Genomic DNA, 12,770 nt, shown 5'->3' with positions numbered 1-12,770 from the left:
GAGTAGATTTCAGGCATCGAGGAAAGGTAACGGGCTTAACCTTATCCCTAGGAATAAGGTTAATTCAGCAAACCACGAAAGAGGTGCTGGAGGGAAGGAGGAGGTGGTGCAGGTGGGTTTGAATCCAGGAGCTGCGACAGCATTATCTTAAACATCACCTCCTGAAGGCCCCACGCGAAGGTGGGACTGCCCCGAGATCTCCTGAGGTTTTCTGCTGATCCCTCCTCTGGAAAACAGCACTTTGTGGGGCTCAACAGGGCAAACAACCCGATAAGCATCTGGAAGGAATGGGAAGAGGTAAGGTGCAAAGGGTAGAAACTAATTCTTCCTACCCGTTTATGCAAATAAAGCGCGTCCAGGGCTGCTTCGGGCAGCTCCTTTAACCACTTCTTGTCCTACCTATAGCAAGCAGGGCAAGTATTCAAGTGGGTGGAGGGCAAACAGATTGCTAGAGATCTCCTCAGGAAAAAAAAGAAGGGGGGAAGAGTGGAGAGGAGGCAAGCCTCCCAGTAATTCACCTCCTGTATTCTCCTTGAGTTTCCTAGCCAGGTATAATCCAGTTTTTAAATCATTATTGCCTGGAATGGCCCCTAAAACGCTCTCCAGTTTGGTCACTCAGGTCCCATCCATTCTGCTCCTGAGCTCCTCTCCAGCACCTGCTCGTCCCAGGGCACCACGTCTCCATCTCCACTCAGACCCAAGCCGTGAAGAAACTTAAAACCACCACAGGCATGTTTTAAGGCCCTCGTACAACATTAGTGGGATCTTCAGGGCCACCACCAGGCCACGTTGCTTCTAATTTCTTAGTGCTGTCGCATGAAATCCAGTATTCAGGTAAAAAGAGTGGAACATCTCGGCTAAACAGCATCGCCTGCAAACCTGTAATCTCCTTACGTTCAGCAGACTTAATCTAAACACGATTTTTATGCAATAATTGTCACTTACCACGAAAGAATTCGAACTATGTTAATTCTCAAGCCCGCTGCTGTGTGATTTTGCCTGGAGTAAACACTTACAGATCCAGACCCATGGTTATCCTGGCTCCTTCCCTCCTGCTGCCTGTTATCAGAGGCATTGGTGCCCGCACGCACGCGAGCACCACAGAGCCCAACAAGCTCTAAAGGCTCAGGCTTCTGCCCCTGGCATGTGTTTCTGGCGAGCTGTGCCTCGCCAGCTGGAGACTGGTGCCACGGAGGCCCCAAACCTCCGTCCCCAGTGTAATCCACATTGTGTGCAACTTAATGAAACACAGAAGTGATTTGTCCTCAGCTTATTAGAGAAACAGCCCGGGATGGACACATTTGCTCTGTCCTTTTGCGAGTACATTCACACCCACCCCACGCTTTGAATAGCAGTAGTTTTGCCTGAAGTCTACAAATAGGAATTTTGAGTTAGTCTCATGCCTAAAAATCTTTTTACTTCACAAAGCTCAGCTGTTAAGCTCTAACTCAGAAGCAGCCACGCTTTGCTTGGAAAAGAAATCTTCGCCCAGACCTACACCAGATTAATCTTTAAAAAAAAACAAACAAACAAAAAAAAAAAACAACTCGTGTCTTGGTTTGGAAGTAGAAAATTCACAGTTGATTTATCATTTTTGGTAGTGAAAGCAGCTGCGGGAGCATCTCTACTAGGAGATCCAGCAGCATGCGATGCGGTTTGGAGAGATAGGGCTGTGGTTTTCGGCGCTGCTGGGATGAGTGGTAAAATACAGGTTTGTACGAATGGAATAATTGCGATATGACAGGAGTGCAGGCTTCCAGCAGGATGCCTCTGTGATATTCCCCACACACACCCCGTTACAGCTTGCTTTCCCTCCACCTGCTTCCTGTAAGCAGCTCGGGTTCTCCGAGCAGTCAATACGAATTCAGGCTCGGCCGTGGCACCGCACCACCCCAGCTGTGACAGCAAAAGCAAGGGAGTAGACCGTAAATAATGGCATTTTACTACAGGGAGATCAAATCCCCGCAGAAAAATGAAGTTATTCAGTTCTTCCTGCAGTGTCACTAGTAAAACCTTACTCAACGTCGCACCCAGTCCTATAAATTTCCGTTTGGGGGCTGTCCTTTTCTTCTAAGGGATCTATAAATGTAAAAAGAAGTGTAAAAGTGAAAACAGAAAAGGTGTAAATGCCAGCAGGAAGCCGATACCTCCACTGAAGTTTTACATGACTACAGATTTGCAAATCAGAAACACTTGGGGAAAAAAATACCACTACTGTACTCTAATCACACAACAAAATCCAAACAACCAAGCTCCAACTTCCTCGCCCCAGCGGGAACTCCTTTTGAAGGTTCCTCCTTCTGAGCGAAGCTCTCACTTTCTGAGGAACACACCCTGACTCAGCCTGAATCACTGCAAATCGTTCCCGAGTGTGCCAGCACTACAGGATGAAGCAATCCCCCGAAAGAAACGCAGTTGGTTCACCACGACATCCATTCCGTCCTGGCTTTCCTACCTGCATCTGAGCATCTCCAAGTCTGGTTTTGTTTTGTTTGGGGTTTGGAGGGCTGCTGGGTTTTGGCTGATTTTTTTTTTAAACCTTTGTCTCATAAATATTTCTAATGAGGAAGCTAGAAAGCCTGAAAAGCTGAAGGTGAGACATCCGATTGCTTGAGAAACCTCGCATTTCACCAGCAGTTCAAAAAATAAATCACAAATCACACAAACAAGAGACCCCCCTGCTCAGACTTGTCCTCCACATGGGAGCAAACAAAGATTTCAGAGACGATTGAGGGCAGGAGAGGACAACCAGCAGAGAAAAATAAATATATTAAAAAAACAGCAAAAAAGGGGGCATTCACTGCAATCCCCCAGTTGTATGAAAGGACAATGAAATAAGTTTGTTATCAAAGGATAAGAGAAGCCAAGAACCCAGAAATATTTAGATAGGAGTTCACCCTCTGCATGAGCAGCCGCCTGTCCTTTAATAGCAACCGCTTGCTGAGCAAGTTTCAAAAAGTACACACCAAGGCCCCAGAAATAATTAAGTTTTAAAGCCTCGTTCATCTGCATGACAAGTTTAACTTCAAACAATTCCTAGATCGATCCAGCTAAGCCAGTGAAACCTCCCTTCTTGGGAATTCTTCTCCAATTGGCTTGTTTTAAATAAATCGAGATCGGCACATCCGCACGCTTCCTAGTGCTAAATTAAAATTCAGATTTCGTTATTTTCACGCGTTAATTAGAGGCACAAAAAAAAAGCCCTGCTAGGACAGAAAGCTCTGCGGGGCCGAGCTGCCCGGGATCCCAAAGGCTGCATTGTCGTGCACGTTCCTGGAGAGGAGCAGAGCAGGAAGAACTTCCCGGGGCAGGAGGTGGAGGCAACGAACGAGGGAGCTTTGGTTTCACTTTGGATCAGCTTGCCCCGCAGTGCCTCGTGCAGCCTCCCACGCCAGTGTCAGCCCGACTGTTTCTTTCCCCAGCACTGCGGGATTAGTTTGGGGTGTAGGTAAACTTACTGGCTTGCACAGACAGCTTTTAGACCTGCTTTCAGCAGCGAGGAGCTTTGTTTCTCAGGAGGCTGTTTGGTGAAGGCTGCACGACGACTGAAAGCTGCAGCAGGGCCGAAACGCGGCCGAGAAGCGCTGGCGAAAACAGAAAAGGGGAAGCAAACGACAAGGGGAGAGAGAATGAAGTGCTCTCGCAGGCGCTGTGGTTAAAAATCACTTTCACAACCCAAAAGCGACCAAGATTTGGCAGCCCTGTGGAAAGCTCAATGAGAACTGAATCCGAAAGACAGCACTAACGGCAGCAGAGAGAGAGAGGGGGAAAGCCAACTTAATGAGTGACTTAATTATGTCATTAGCACACCGAGCCAATGGGTTGCTTCTGCCTTGGCTGTGGCACTTTGTAAAGTCCCACAGTTTAAAAAAAAAAAGAGCACATGGTCACCAGGTAGCGCTTGGCTTCTCGGCTGCAGCAATGCTGTGAGGGTATCCACAAGAAATGCTTTTCCTTAATGCAAGGAAAGAGAGAGACCACGCAAATTTGTCAAAATGCTCACAGGAGAATTGTATTCCGAGCCTCTGCTGAACCTCTGAGGCTCACTGAGCGCGCTGCGAGGCACCACCTACCAAAACAGCCCCGTGTGTACAAAAATAGGGGCATCAGCCCTGCCCCGGGGTCACAGCAACACTTCCTGAACGCTTCTAAAAGGTCTTTTCAAGCTCTACTTCTTAGAAATGGCTACTAAAAAAATCATCACGCTAACGAATTACAGCTCTGGTGTAAGACCTGGGAAAGGCTGGACTTGTGTGACGTACCTGGGGACTGCACTACTCGGGTCTGTCTTTTACTTTCCCCATCTTGCGAGCATAAAGCTGCTAAGGAAACGTTTCAGTCCATCTCTGGGTACTAACATAAATAGGAAAAGAACAAAACCCACCTTGCATTAAGTTAAAAAGTGCAGCACTTTTTATGGACAGGCCATACTTTTCGTAGCAGCTGGCTGCTCTGCGTGGACATCAGAAAGGAAGCACGGCAGCAAGGGAAATTCACTCAGTACCGCACGGAGCAGGTCCCTGCCCACTGACACTACAGTCAAACGCACATCATATTTTCCATCAGCTGATTTCTTTCTTAACTTCCCAAAAGCAAGCTGCTCAGGGCTGACTTTTCTTAATCATCGCTGAAGCCGAGGATCAAATTTAAAAATGAGCAGCGTTTTCAGGTCGCTTGAGTACTACAAACTCTGGAACTACAAACTAAGACCGAGCACCCCGCTAAAAGCTGCAGGAAGGCCAGCAAGAAGCCACGACACCCTTTGTGACGAGTCTGGCAAGTTTTGCAAAGCTATTTGTCGGCACATGCTTTGCTCACCCCGAGATGACTCTTGTTACGCATGCAAAGTTGCTAATTAGCACGAACCGCGGCCGGTTGCGACGCCAAGTTAACACGGAGACGTTTACTGCACACTTCAGCCCGATCCCCACAACTTTTGGGGGGCCAGAAGAACTCAGAAGGGATATTTTTGGGAACGGACACTCCCTCCTAGACTGCTTGATGAGGGTACTGAACCCCACGTTTCTGCACAGCCAAGGAGAGAACCACCGCTGAAAAACAACTTCCACTTTCCGCATCGTGAATCTTTTGTGTACCTTGGCTCGCTACAGAAAAGGAGAAGGTTTCATTCATCACTTGGCTTTGCACCTCATCACTGCCACATCTTTAAGATCCCTTACGATTACACAGCAGGCTCAGCCAACGGAGTAAGGAGTTGTCTTCTTTAGGAAAACACCCTGGCTGTGGTGACACTGCTCCTGAAAAAAACTCACTGTGATTTGTGGGTACAGATGACAAAAGGGATTTAAGCTGAAGGAAGAAATCTCACGCAAAAAGGGAGAGCTGAAGGTGCACGTTAAATTATTGCCTCTTTCATGTATGCTTACAATGGATTTCAACACAACTCGCTGTCCAAACAAAGCCGAGGAAACCACACAACCGTGTGCCACCAGCCGAGCTGGCACATTCAGAGCAGGGCCCAAAAAAACTTTCCAAAACACAAAGAGCAGCGACAGGAGGTGCCAGGCATTCTTGCTGCCCTCGGGGCATGTGCTGGGAGGATGCAGGTGGAGTTCAGATCCTCCAGATGAAGATGCTGCCACTTCCAGCACCTGGTGTGGAGGGGAGCACACCCTTCCCTGCATGTTTTAGGACTAAAGAGAGAGAATGTGCAACCACGGCATATTGTCAAGAAAATACCAGGGGGTTAAAAACGAGTACACATGCATTGAAACTCAAGAAAGATTTTAAAAGTTTCAAAAGTCTATTAACAGCTTTTAAAGAGGGAACTTTCAGCCAAACAGCAACTGAGAAAATAGCCTGAGTTTCACTGCTTTGATACAGAGAACTCCCAAGTAGTTTTTAGCACAAGAAGCAGAGTCTGTGCTTCGCATGGAAACCAAACCCCCCTTTACAAAGTCAGTTGTATCAGACAACTGCTGCTTCGACAACAAATTAGGAGGTCAGGTAGCAGACAAAATCAAACATCCTTTCAAAGACTCAGAAAGGCACCTGCAGCATGAAAAGGAGAGAAGTTAGAAACAGAGAAATGCTCTGCAGTGGAAGTTACAGAAGTTTATGGAAGTTTTAATCACTTCTTCAAGCCAAATTGATAGAAAGACAGAGTTTTTATTATGACGGCCCTGCCCAAGGCAGAGATGATCATGGGGTACATGATCCTTGAGGGTCCCTTCCAGCCCCAAACATTCCCTTTTTATGCCACTTTTATGTTTCCATCCTGGAAAAGATATCCCGAGATGTAAGACTATCAAGCTTCTTGTGTTAAAAGAAGCAAAGCAAAAATCTCACCCATGCTTTCACATTTCTTACTTTTAAGTTTCTTGAAGGCAACAAAGTGTAGGGACTGAAAAATGCAGCAAATTAAACACTAAGTCAATGAGTCAATACTTGGGGAAAAGGAAGAGGGATCACAGCTTTGCGAAGCATGGAAGAAGTGATTTTGGGATATCCTGCTCTCCTACTAAAAGTATCTTCCCCCAGCGTAACAGCGTGTTCAAACAAAGTTTCCACGTTCAGCAGCAATTTTGTGAAATTAGTCAGATGCAGCCTTCCCAGCTTGCTTTCTACCATTTCCAAGAGAAAAAAAAAATAATAAAGCAAGAATGAAGATGAAAATAGCAAACCCTGGGCAAATGGAGCCAGCTCAAGGGGGCCAAGGTGACGGAATGGGGGTGGCAGCAGCCAGTTTTGGCAAGGGGAGCTGGAGGAAGGGAGCAGCTCGGATGTATACATGGGCTGGAGAGGAGCAAAGGGCAGCAAGATCTAAGCGAGGAGGAGCATGAATGGAGCATTTACACGGCGTCAAGGATGTGCTGACAGCCACGCAGGGGCTGGAGCTCTCATGCACTCACAGCAGCCGCGTCTCCGTGCGTGTTTGCAAACCACAGCCCGTGCTCATTCCTCTCAGGCGGATCTCAGCGCGCACTCAGGTAGCAGCTGAGCATGTGGAAGGGAACTTTCACTGGCAGCAGCAGACCGCACGGCACACCTCGTGCAGGACGGCCAAGCATCCCGCTGACAGGCCCCGTTTCCATGCCTCTTCGGGGCTCTCTTCACAAATAAAGTGCTAGCTGAATGCCCTGCCTGCCAGCAGGAAGGTATTTGGGACTGCTGGAAGCCTGGCTGGGGAAGGAAGCAGAGAACCTGACGGTGTGAAGAGCTCGCAGCTCATACCTCACGACAGATGCTGCTGCTGCCCAGCTCTGAACAGGGGAAAGTGCTGAGCCTCCGAGACTTTTACTGAGCCCACAACTCAGTAAAAGTGCAGTATTCGTGGCATCAAAAGCCCAAGGCTCAGAAAGGGATCTTCTACTATGAGGAAAATACCCTTACACACCAAATCCAGTGCTGGGGAAAGACCACTCTGAGTGAAAGGGAGAGCAGGAGGATCAGAGAGCAAAGGAAGGAAGACAGAGGGACTTCCACCTTGTTGCGTTAAGGGTTCAAGTAATTGGGAGTGATGCCCAATTCATCAGGAGGTATCTTCCCCAACATCCCCTCTCCCTTAAACTAATCTATTTCTTATCTTTAGGTGGAAATTGACTGACATGCATACCACCCTTGGTTGGTGTGAAATGTTCTGACTTTGCTTTTAAAGGTATAGACTAGAAAAACTTAAAGCACAACCTCAGCGACATATGGTTACACCTTGGATACACGTAGCTTTTAGGCTGGAGGTGTGTTTCGGTATCATTATGCTATGATAATGGACAAAGTTCACCAAAAGGGCAGCATTTTCTCAAAAACCATGGCAGGCCGTTGGCCCAGGCTAGCAAACACGCAGCTTATCGGTTCCGATGTACCTTCGAGGTCCCATCTTATCACAGAGCCTGGCTGCAGTGCCTGAACTCCGCTCCACCCTCCACACAGCACACCAAGTTCCCCTCAAACCCCCCAATATTTAGGGTTAGGGAACTTTTAGGGAGTGCAGCTGCAAAAGGCTTCCACCCTGGAAGCTTCCTCAGTGCTGTACCTTTTCTTTAAGATGTGAGTATCAGTTTAATTTCTAAGTCACCTGCAGCAATTATCCCCCACACTAGTAGTAAAACTACTCTCACTCCATACACCACCAGTATTTTCAATAATTTGGCCCTGCAATTTTGAACAAGATGTATTGACAGGTGAGCAGCCTTAGCAACAACAGCACAGCCTAAGCTCCACGAATACCTGTACGCCAACCGTGGAAACAAGAGAACCTGACGCTGGAAGCAAAGGAAATGATTAAATCAACGTTTCCTCACGGTTATTGGTACGAAAGTGTGCGAGAGGCAAAGCCTTGAACCCCACTCAGCTGCAGAGCCCCATCTTCCCAGGGCTTCTAGTAAAGGCCTTCAGCACCGGAGGGAGAAAAGCGAGAAGTACAGCTCCTCTGCTTTTCCTAGCACAGCAGCAATCCTCCTCCTGGCTGCCCTTCTTGATTCCTGGCCCCTCAAGGGGAAAGCAAAGAAAAAAAAGAAGGCAGCAGCCAGCCGCGGGTGCCGGGATTGGAATGGTTCGTGGGAAGCAGGAGCCACCTCAGCCACAGGTCCCGTACCTCGCTGCGCTGCTCCTCGCTAAGGAATTCAGGAATAAGGGCGAGAGATTTTATGCAAAGCTGTCAGGAACAGTAAATTAAAGTACAGGAAGTTCGACTTGTTCTGAAACTTTTCTAGGAAAAAGAAAAAAAAAAAAAAACAAACACACAGCTATGAGGCACCAGCCGTCCAAACACTCCAGTTCCTACATGAAAATAGAAACTGCCTCACAGAAACAGCCCGGAATCAGAAAAAGCATTGTCCTGTAGTAACAATACACACTTATATGATATTAATATAGTTTCCCTAAATAATATCGGGGGTCCTTGAGGGAGCTGGCAACCTTTCTTCTGCCCACGTTCATCTTCCAGCTCCCGACACTCGTTACACGACGAAGCCTGAGGACACCTAAGGAAGCCGATAACCCCTTCCAGCCCTACCCGGTGCCTGGGTAGGGCCTGGGCAGCTTTTCCCAACACCTAAAACCCCCCAAAACGAGGCAGGGCCCGTGACGAGCGGGCTCCCCCCGACCTCCTTCAGCCCCGGGGCAGGCCAGGAGGATGCGGCCCGCTGCCGGGAGCGGGGAGGGAAGGAAATGGAGACCCCAGAGCTGCCAGCAGGAGGCTGAGCTGGCAGCACAGCCGGCCTGGAGGGGGGAAAGAAGGTGAAAAGGAGCTCACCCAACCCGGGGAACGACCCCGACACGGAGCCGGGGGGCTCCCCGCCGCCCCCTCGCCTCACGGCGGCCGTGAGGGGAGAGGAGGGGGGGGACCGAGCCGCCCCTCCCGGGGCCTCAGGACAGCACCGAGGCTTTGCCCCTTCCTTCCCCACGGCCTCAGAGGCTCCAACAGGGCCTAAAGGCTCCAAAACGGCCCCGTCTGGGGGTAAAATACTAAGGGGGGAGCACCTCAGGGCGCCTCGTGCGCCGGCGGTCGCCTCCCCTCAGCCGTCCCCCTCCTTCCCCCCCTTCGTCCCCGTCCCTCAGGCACGCAGCGAGCCCGAGCTGAAAGCCCCAGAAAGCCCCCGAGAGTGGAGGCGAAAGCGGTCCGAGCCTCACCGGGTCCGGCGGAGGTGGCTCCCGGGTACATGTCTCCGTGTGAGGCGGCTGCGAGGGGAGGGAAAGGGAGGGAAAGGGAGCAGCCCGAGCCGCGCTTAACGCTGGAGGAGAAGGGGGGGGAAAGGGAGGAGGAAAAGAAAAAGGGAAAAAAAAAAAAAAAAGGAGGAGGGCCCGCGTTAAAACCAGGTTACTCGGCGGCCCTGAGGAGCGGGGAGAAGGGAGGAGCTGTGGGGTCACGGGGAAGGGGCGCTCCGCCTGCTGCCCGCCTCCCTCCCTCAGCCCCCGCGGCGAGCGGGAAGCGGGGCGGGCGCCGCCTGAGGGGCCCCGCGGCCCCGGCTGTGGGGCCGGCTGCGTGCTGCCAATGGCAGCCGCTTTCCCTCCTCCTCCTCTTCTTCCTCCTCCTCTTCCTCCTCCCCTGACCGATTTCTTCCTCAGCCATGCCGCCGGGCTTTGCTCTTCGCCTGCTGGTGTGGCCGAGCAGGCGCGGAGCGTCTGTGGGAGAAGCGTTTCTAAGGGTCGCAGCCAGCCGCTAAGGCGAAACAAAAGGGTGTTTTGCCTCAGCTTCTGTTTTAGGCAGGTGTGGTGTCGGCAGTTGTACTGAAATAAAAGCGTAGGGTGGCTGCTAGAGGACTTTGCAAAATGCAAAGTGCTTCAGGCTCCCTCTCTACTGTGAAAACCTTAGATCACCCCATTTCCCTCACACCTCCGTGCCACATCCACTTTTTGTCCCATCTAGGAATCCGGGTTGTGTTGTGGTACCTCCCTGTCCTACACAAAGATAATTCCTGGCCATCCATACATGAGGTTTGGTACAGGAGGATGCAAAGTAGCAATTGCCATAACGTGAAAGAGGCATAATGTTGGTCAGCGTGATGCACTGAGGCCCGGGAGATGGTCTGTGGTGACTCCTGGAGCAGTTTTCAGGACTAATTGGTAATTACCTCATTGGTTCTTCACTTCAGGAGGAGAAAATAGGAAAAAAAAAATAATAAAAAACAAACCTGCTAAGGAGACTGAGTTAAAGCATGAGCTCACTTCCACCAGAAAACATTAATTACATTACATCAGCTATGATCCATACTTTCCTCCAGCGGCGCCATTTAGATGAGGGTGACTTTAAAAAAAAAAAAAAAAATCTCATTCAGTCAAGCCCCTTCAAAGTCAACTAAATTCCTTCAGTTAATTGTATGTGCTAGGGGACACGGTGAACGTGTTGCTTGGTTATTCAAACCATTTAATATCCTCCTTCATCAGTTTGTATATGAAGTGATAATAGAAGCATTTAGCTATTCCAAATTGACATCAGCTAGATACTTACTCCCCTTTGGGTGGTACTGGTAGGTAGATAGATATTCAGGGGTTGCTGTTAACTGCTCATCTGGACAAAACAACGGGTCAAATTCATTTCTAGAGAAAAGCCAAGTGGCTGGAGCACAAGTATAAAGAGAGACTTTGAAGATGGTCTGCCAAGGCAGCTGGCAAAGGGGTTGCTGCTGTCCCCTCTGTGAAGAGTTCTTTAACATTTTTGCACAAACACCCATAATTTCTTGGTTTATGCTAAATAAGGTTAGTCGAGGCTGAAAAAAGGAAACAAAATCCCCCCAAACCAGACTCAGAAGAGAGTTATCTGAGGCAACTTTGGCCTTTCTGCTGTATCAGGCAGTACTAAATGCTGAGGTGAGAGTGGGAAATCATACAGTCCCTATAGCAGCATCTGAGTTTTTGATACTATATTTAAATCAATCTCTCCAATCTGATTAGGAGGATAACTCCCGCTAACATTATGCATACCCGTGTACCTGTTAGACCTCCTGCATTTAAGTACAAGAGAACATAAAAATCCACAGATAGGTTTCTAGAAAAGCCCGTTGAAAGTGGTGATCATGGAGAAGTTGGCATCCAGTACCCACCACCTCATCTCACCCAGCTAAGTCTAGATTTACTGCCTCACACCAGCACCAGCTGGATAATGTAGCTACATGCCTGTCTTGGCACCTACCTTTGCCTACTCAGGTTTAAAAATTAGACGTGAAAGAGCTGGGGGAAAAATGTAGTAGGGCTACTATCATATGAGCAGTTTGTTTACTGTTCTAGCAAGAGAAATAACACGGCTTATGTTTGCTACACAGGGAATACAAGATGAAAATAATCCATCACAAGTAATGAAGGCATTTCAAAATCTGTGACTTTTAATCCCTGGCACCTGATGTGATGTGGTAGTTAGCAAACATCACTAATAGCACGTCAAGCATTTTAATACCAGGTCCGTTAGTACTCAAAAAAATTATCAAAGCTTATATATACTTCAGTCAAAAATTACAACAAATATTTCAGTCACAAGACTGCACTTAAAGGTATTTTGTGAGAAACAGCTCTCATTTTATACAAATTCTAGCACACAACACGCAGATTTTAGGTTAAGAGGGCTATATGTGAGGTTAAGAGGATTTGGTAAAAGGACCTTGGAGCCCCCCACTGCAGGATGTGGTATTTCTTATGGTATTTCCACCTGAAGGAAGAGCTCCTCATGTTGGTAGGCATGTGGAATGAGTTCAATCCAGACTTCCAGGAAAAGAGCCACCTCTGTGATGGACAAAAAACAAACACACACAAACACCGATAATCCCATCTCACCTTTCCACGTCGTTCTGCTTGTGAAATACCCGACTGAAAACAACGGTCATTGCTGAAAGGATGTGCCGACATGCAACTTCATCTGATACCTCACCCAGCTGCCAAAAGTAAAAATAAATAAAAAATATAGAGTTTGTTTTGGTACTCTGCAATCAGTTGGAAATTAACAAGCCACCAAGGAACAGAAGATAGCTGACATTTAGGGGAGGTTGCACAAGACAGTAAAGACATATCCCATGCTACTTTTGGGTTCTGAAGAACACTGCAATCAATTCAGACACTCTCTGGAAAATATAGATCTGGAGAACAGCAATGAATATCTGGAACAGGCTAGAGTGCAGTATTGTATTGATTTCGAGCTGGTTTCTGTGGGTTTCGAACTTCATAAGCAAAAGGGCTTATCACTGTGTATACATGACTGCGGGCTTGCACAATCAGTTAAATAGTAAATCAGTTAAATAGCTTTATTTAAACAGTTTTTTTTTTTTTTTTTTTTTTTTTCCATGTAGAAGTCCTGGTGTTCCTGCAGGCTGTTTTCATGCTAC

At 48.2% G+C, this 12,770-nt stretch overlaps 1 protein-coding gene across 5 annotated transcripts in view; it reads right to left on the bottom strand.

Moving 5' to 3' along the window:
* AGO2 (argonaute RISC catalytic component 2) overlaps positions 1 to 9,806 on the bottom strand; it is a 43,526-nt gene extending 33,720 nt beyond the window's left edge. The window contains exon 1 of one of the 5 annotated variants that reach the window (XM_027452746.3): positions 9,592 to 9,806. In XM_027452746.3, coding sequence (XP_027308547.1) covers positions 9,592 to 9,622 — 31 coding nt within the window. In that variant the 5' untranslated portion in view covers positions 9,623 to 9,806. Of the gene's footprint in view, positions 1 to 3,458; positions 3,480 to 4,384; positions 4,407 to 9,214; positions 9,351 to 9,591 lie in introns of those variants that run through there. The other 4 variants (XM_027452745.3, XM_072034279.1, XM_005021593.6 and 1 more) reach the window with 4 other exon arrangements.
* Between the last annotated feature and the right edge of the window lie 2,964 nt (positions 9,807 to 12,770).

The sequence above is a fragment of the Anas platyrhynchos genome, chromosome 2 (genome assembly GCF_047663525.1).
Source record: "Anas platyrhynchos isolate ZD024472 breed Pekin duck chromosome 2, IASCAAS_PekinDuck_T2T, whole genome shotgun sequence".
Classification (NCBI taxonomy): domain Eukaryota; kingdom Metazoa; phylum Chordata; class Aves; order Anseriformes; family Anatidae; genus Anas; species Anas platyrhynchos.
This window is presented reverse-complemented; position numbering and strand designations above follow the sequence as displayed.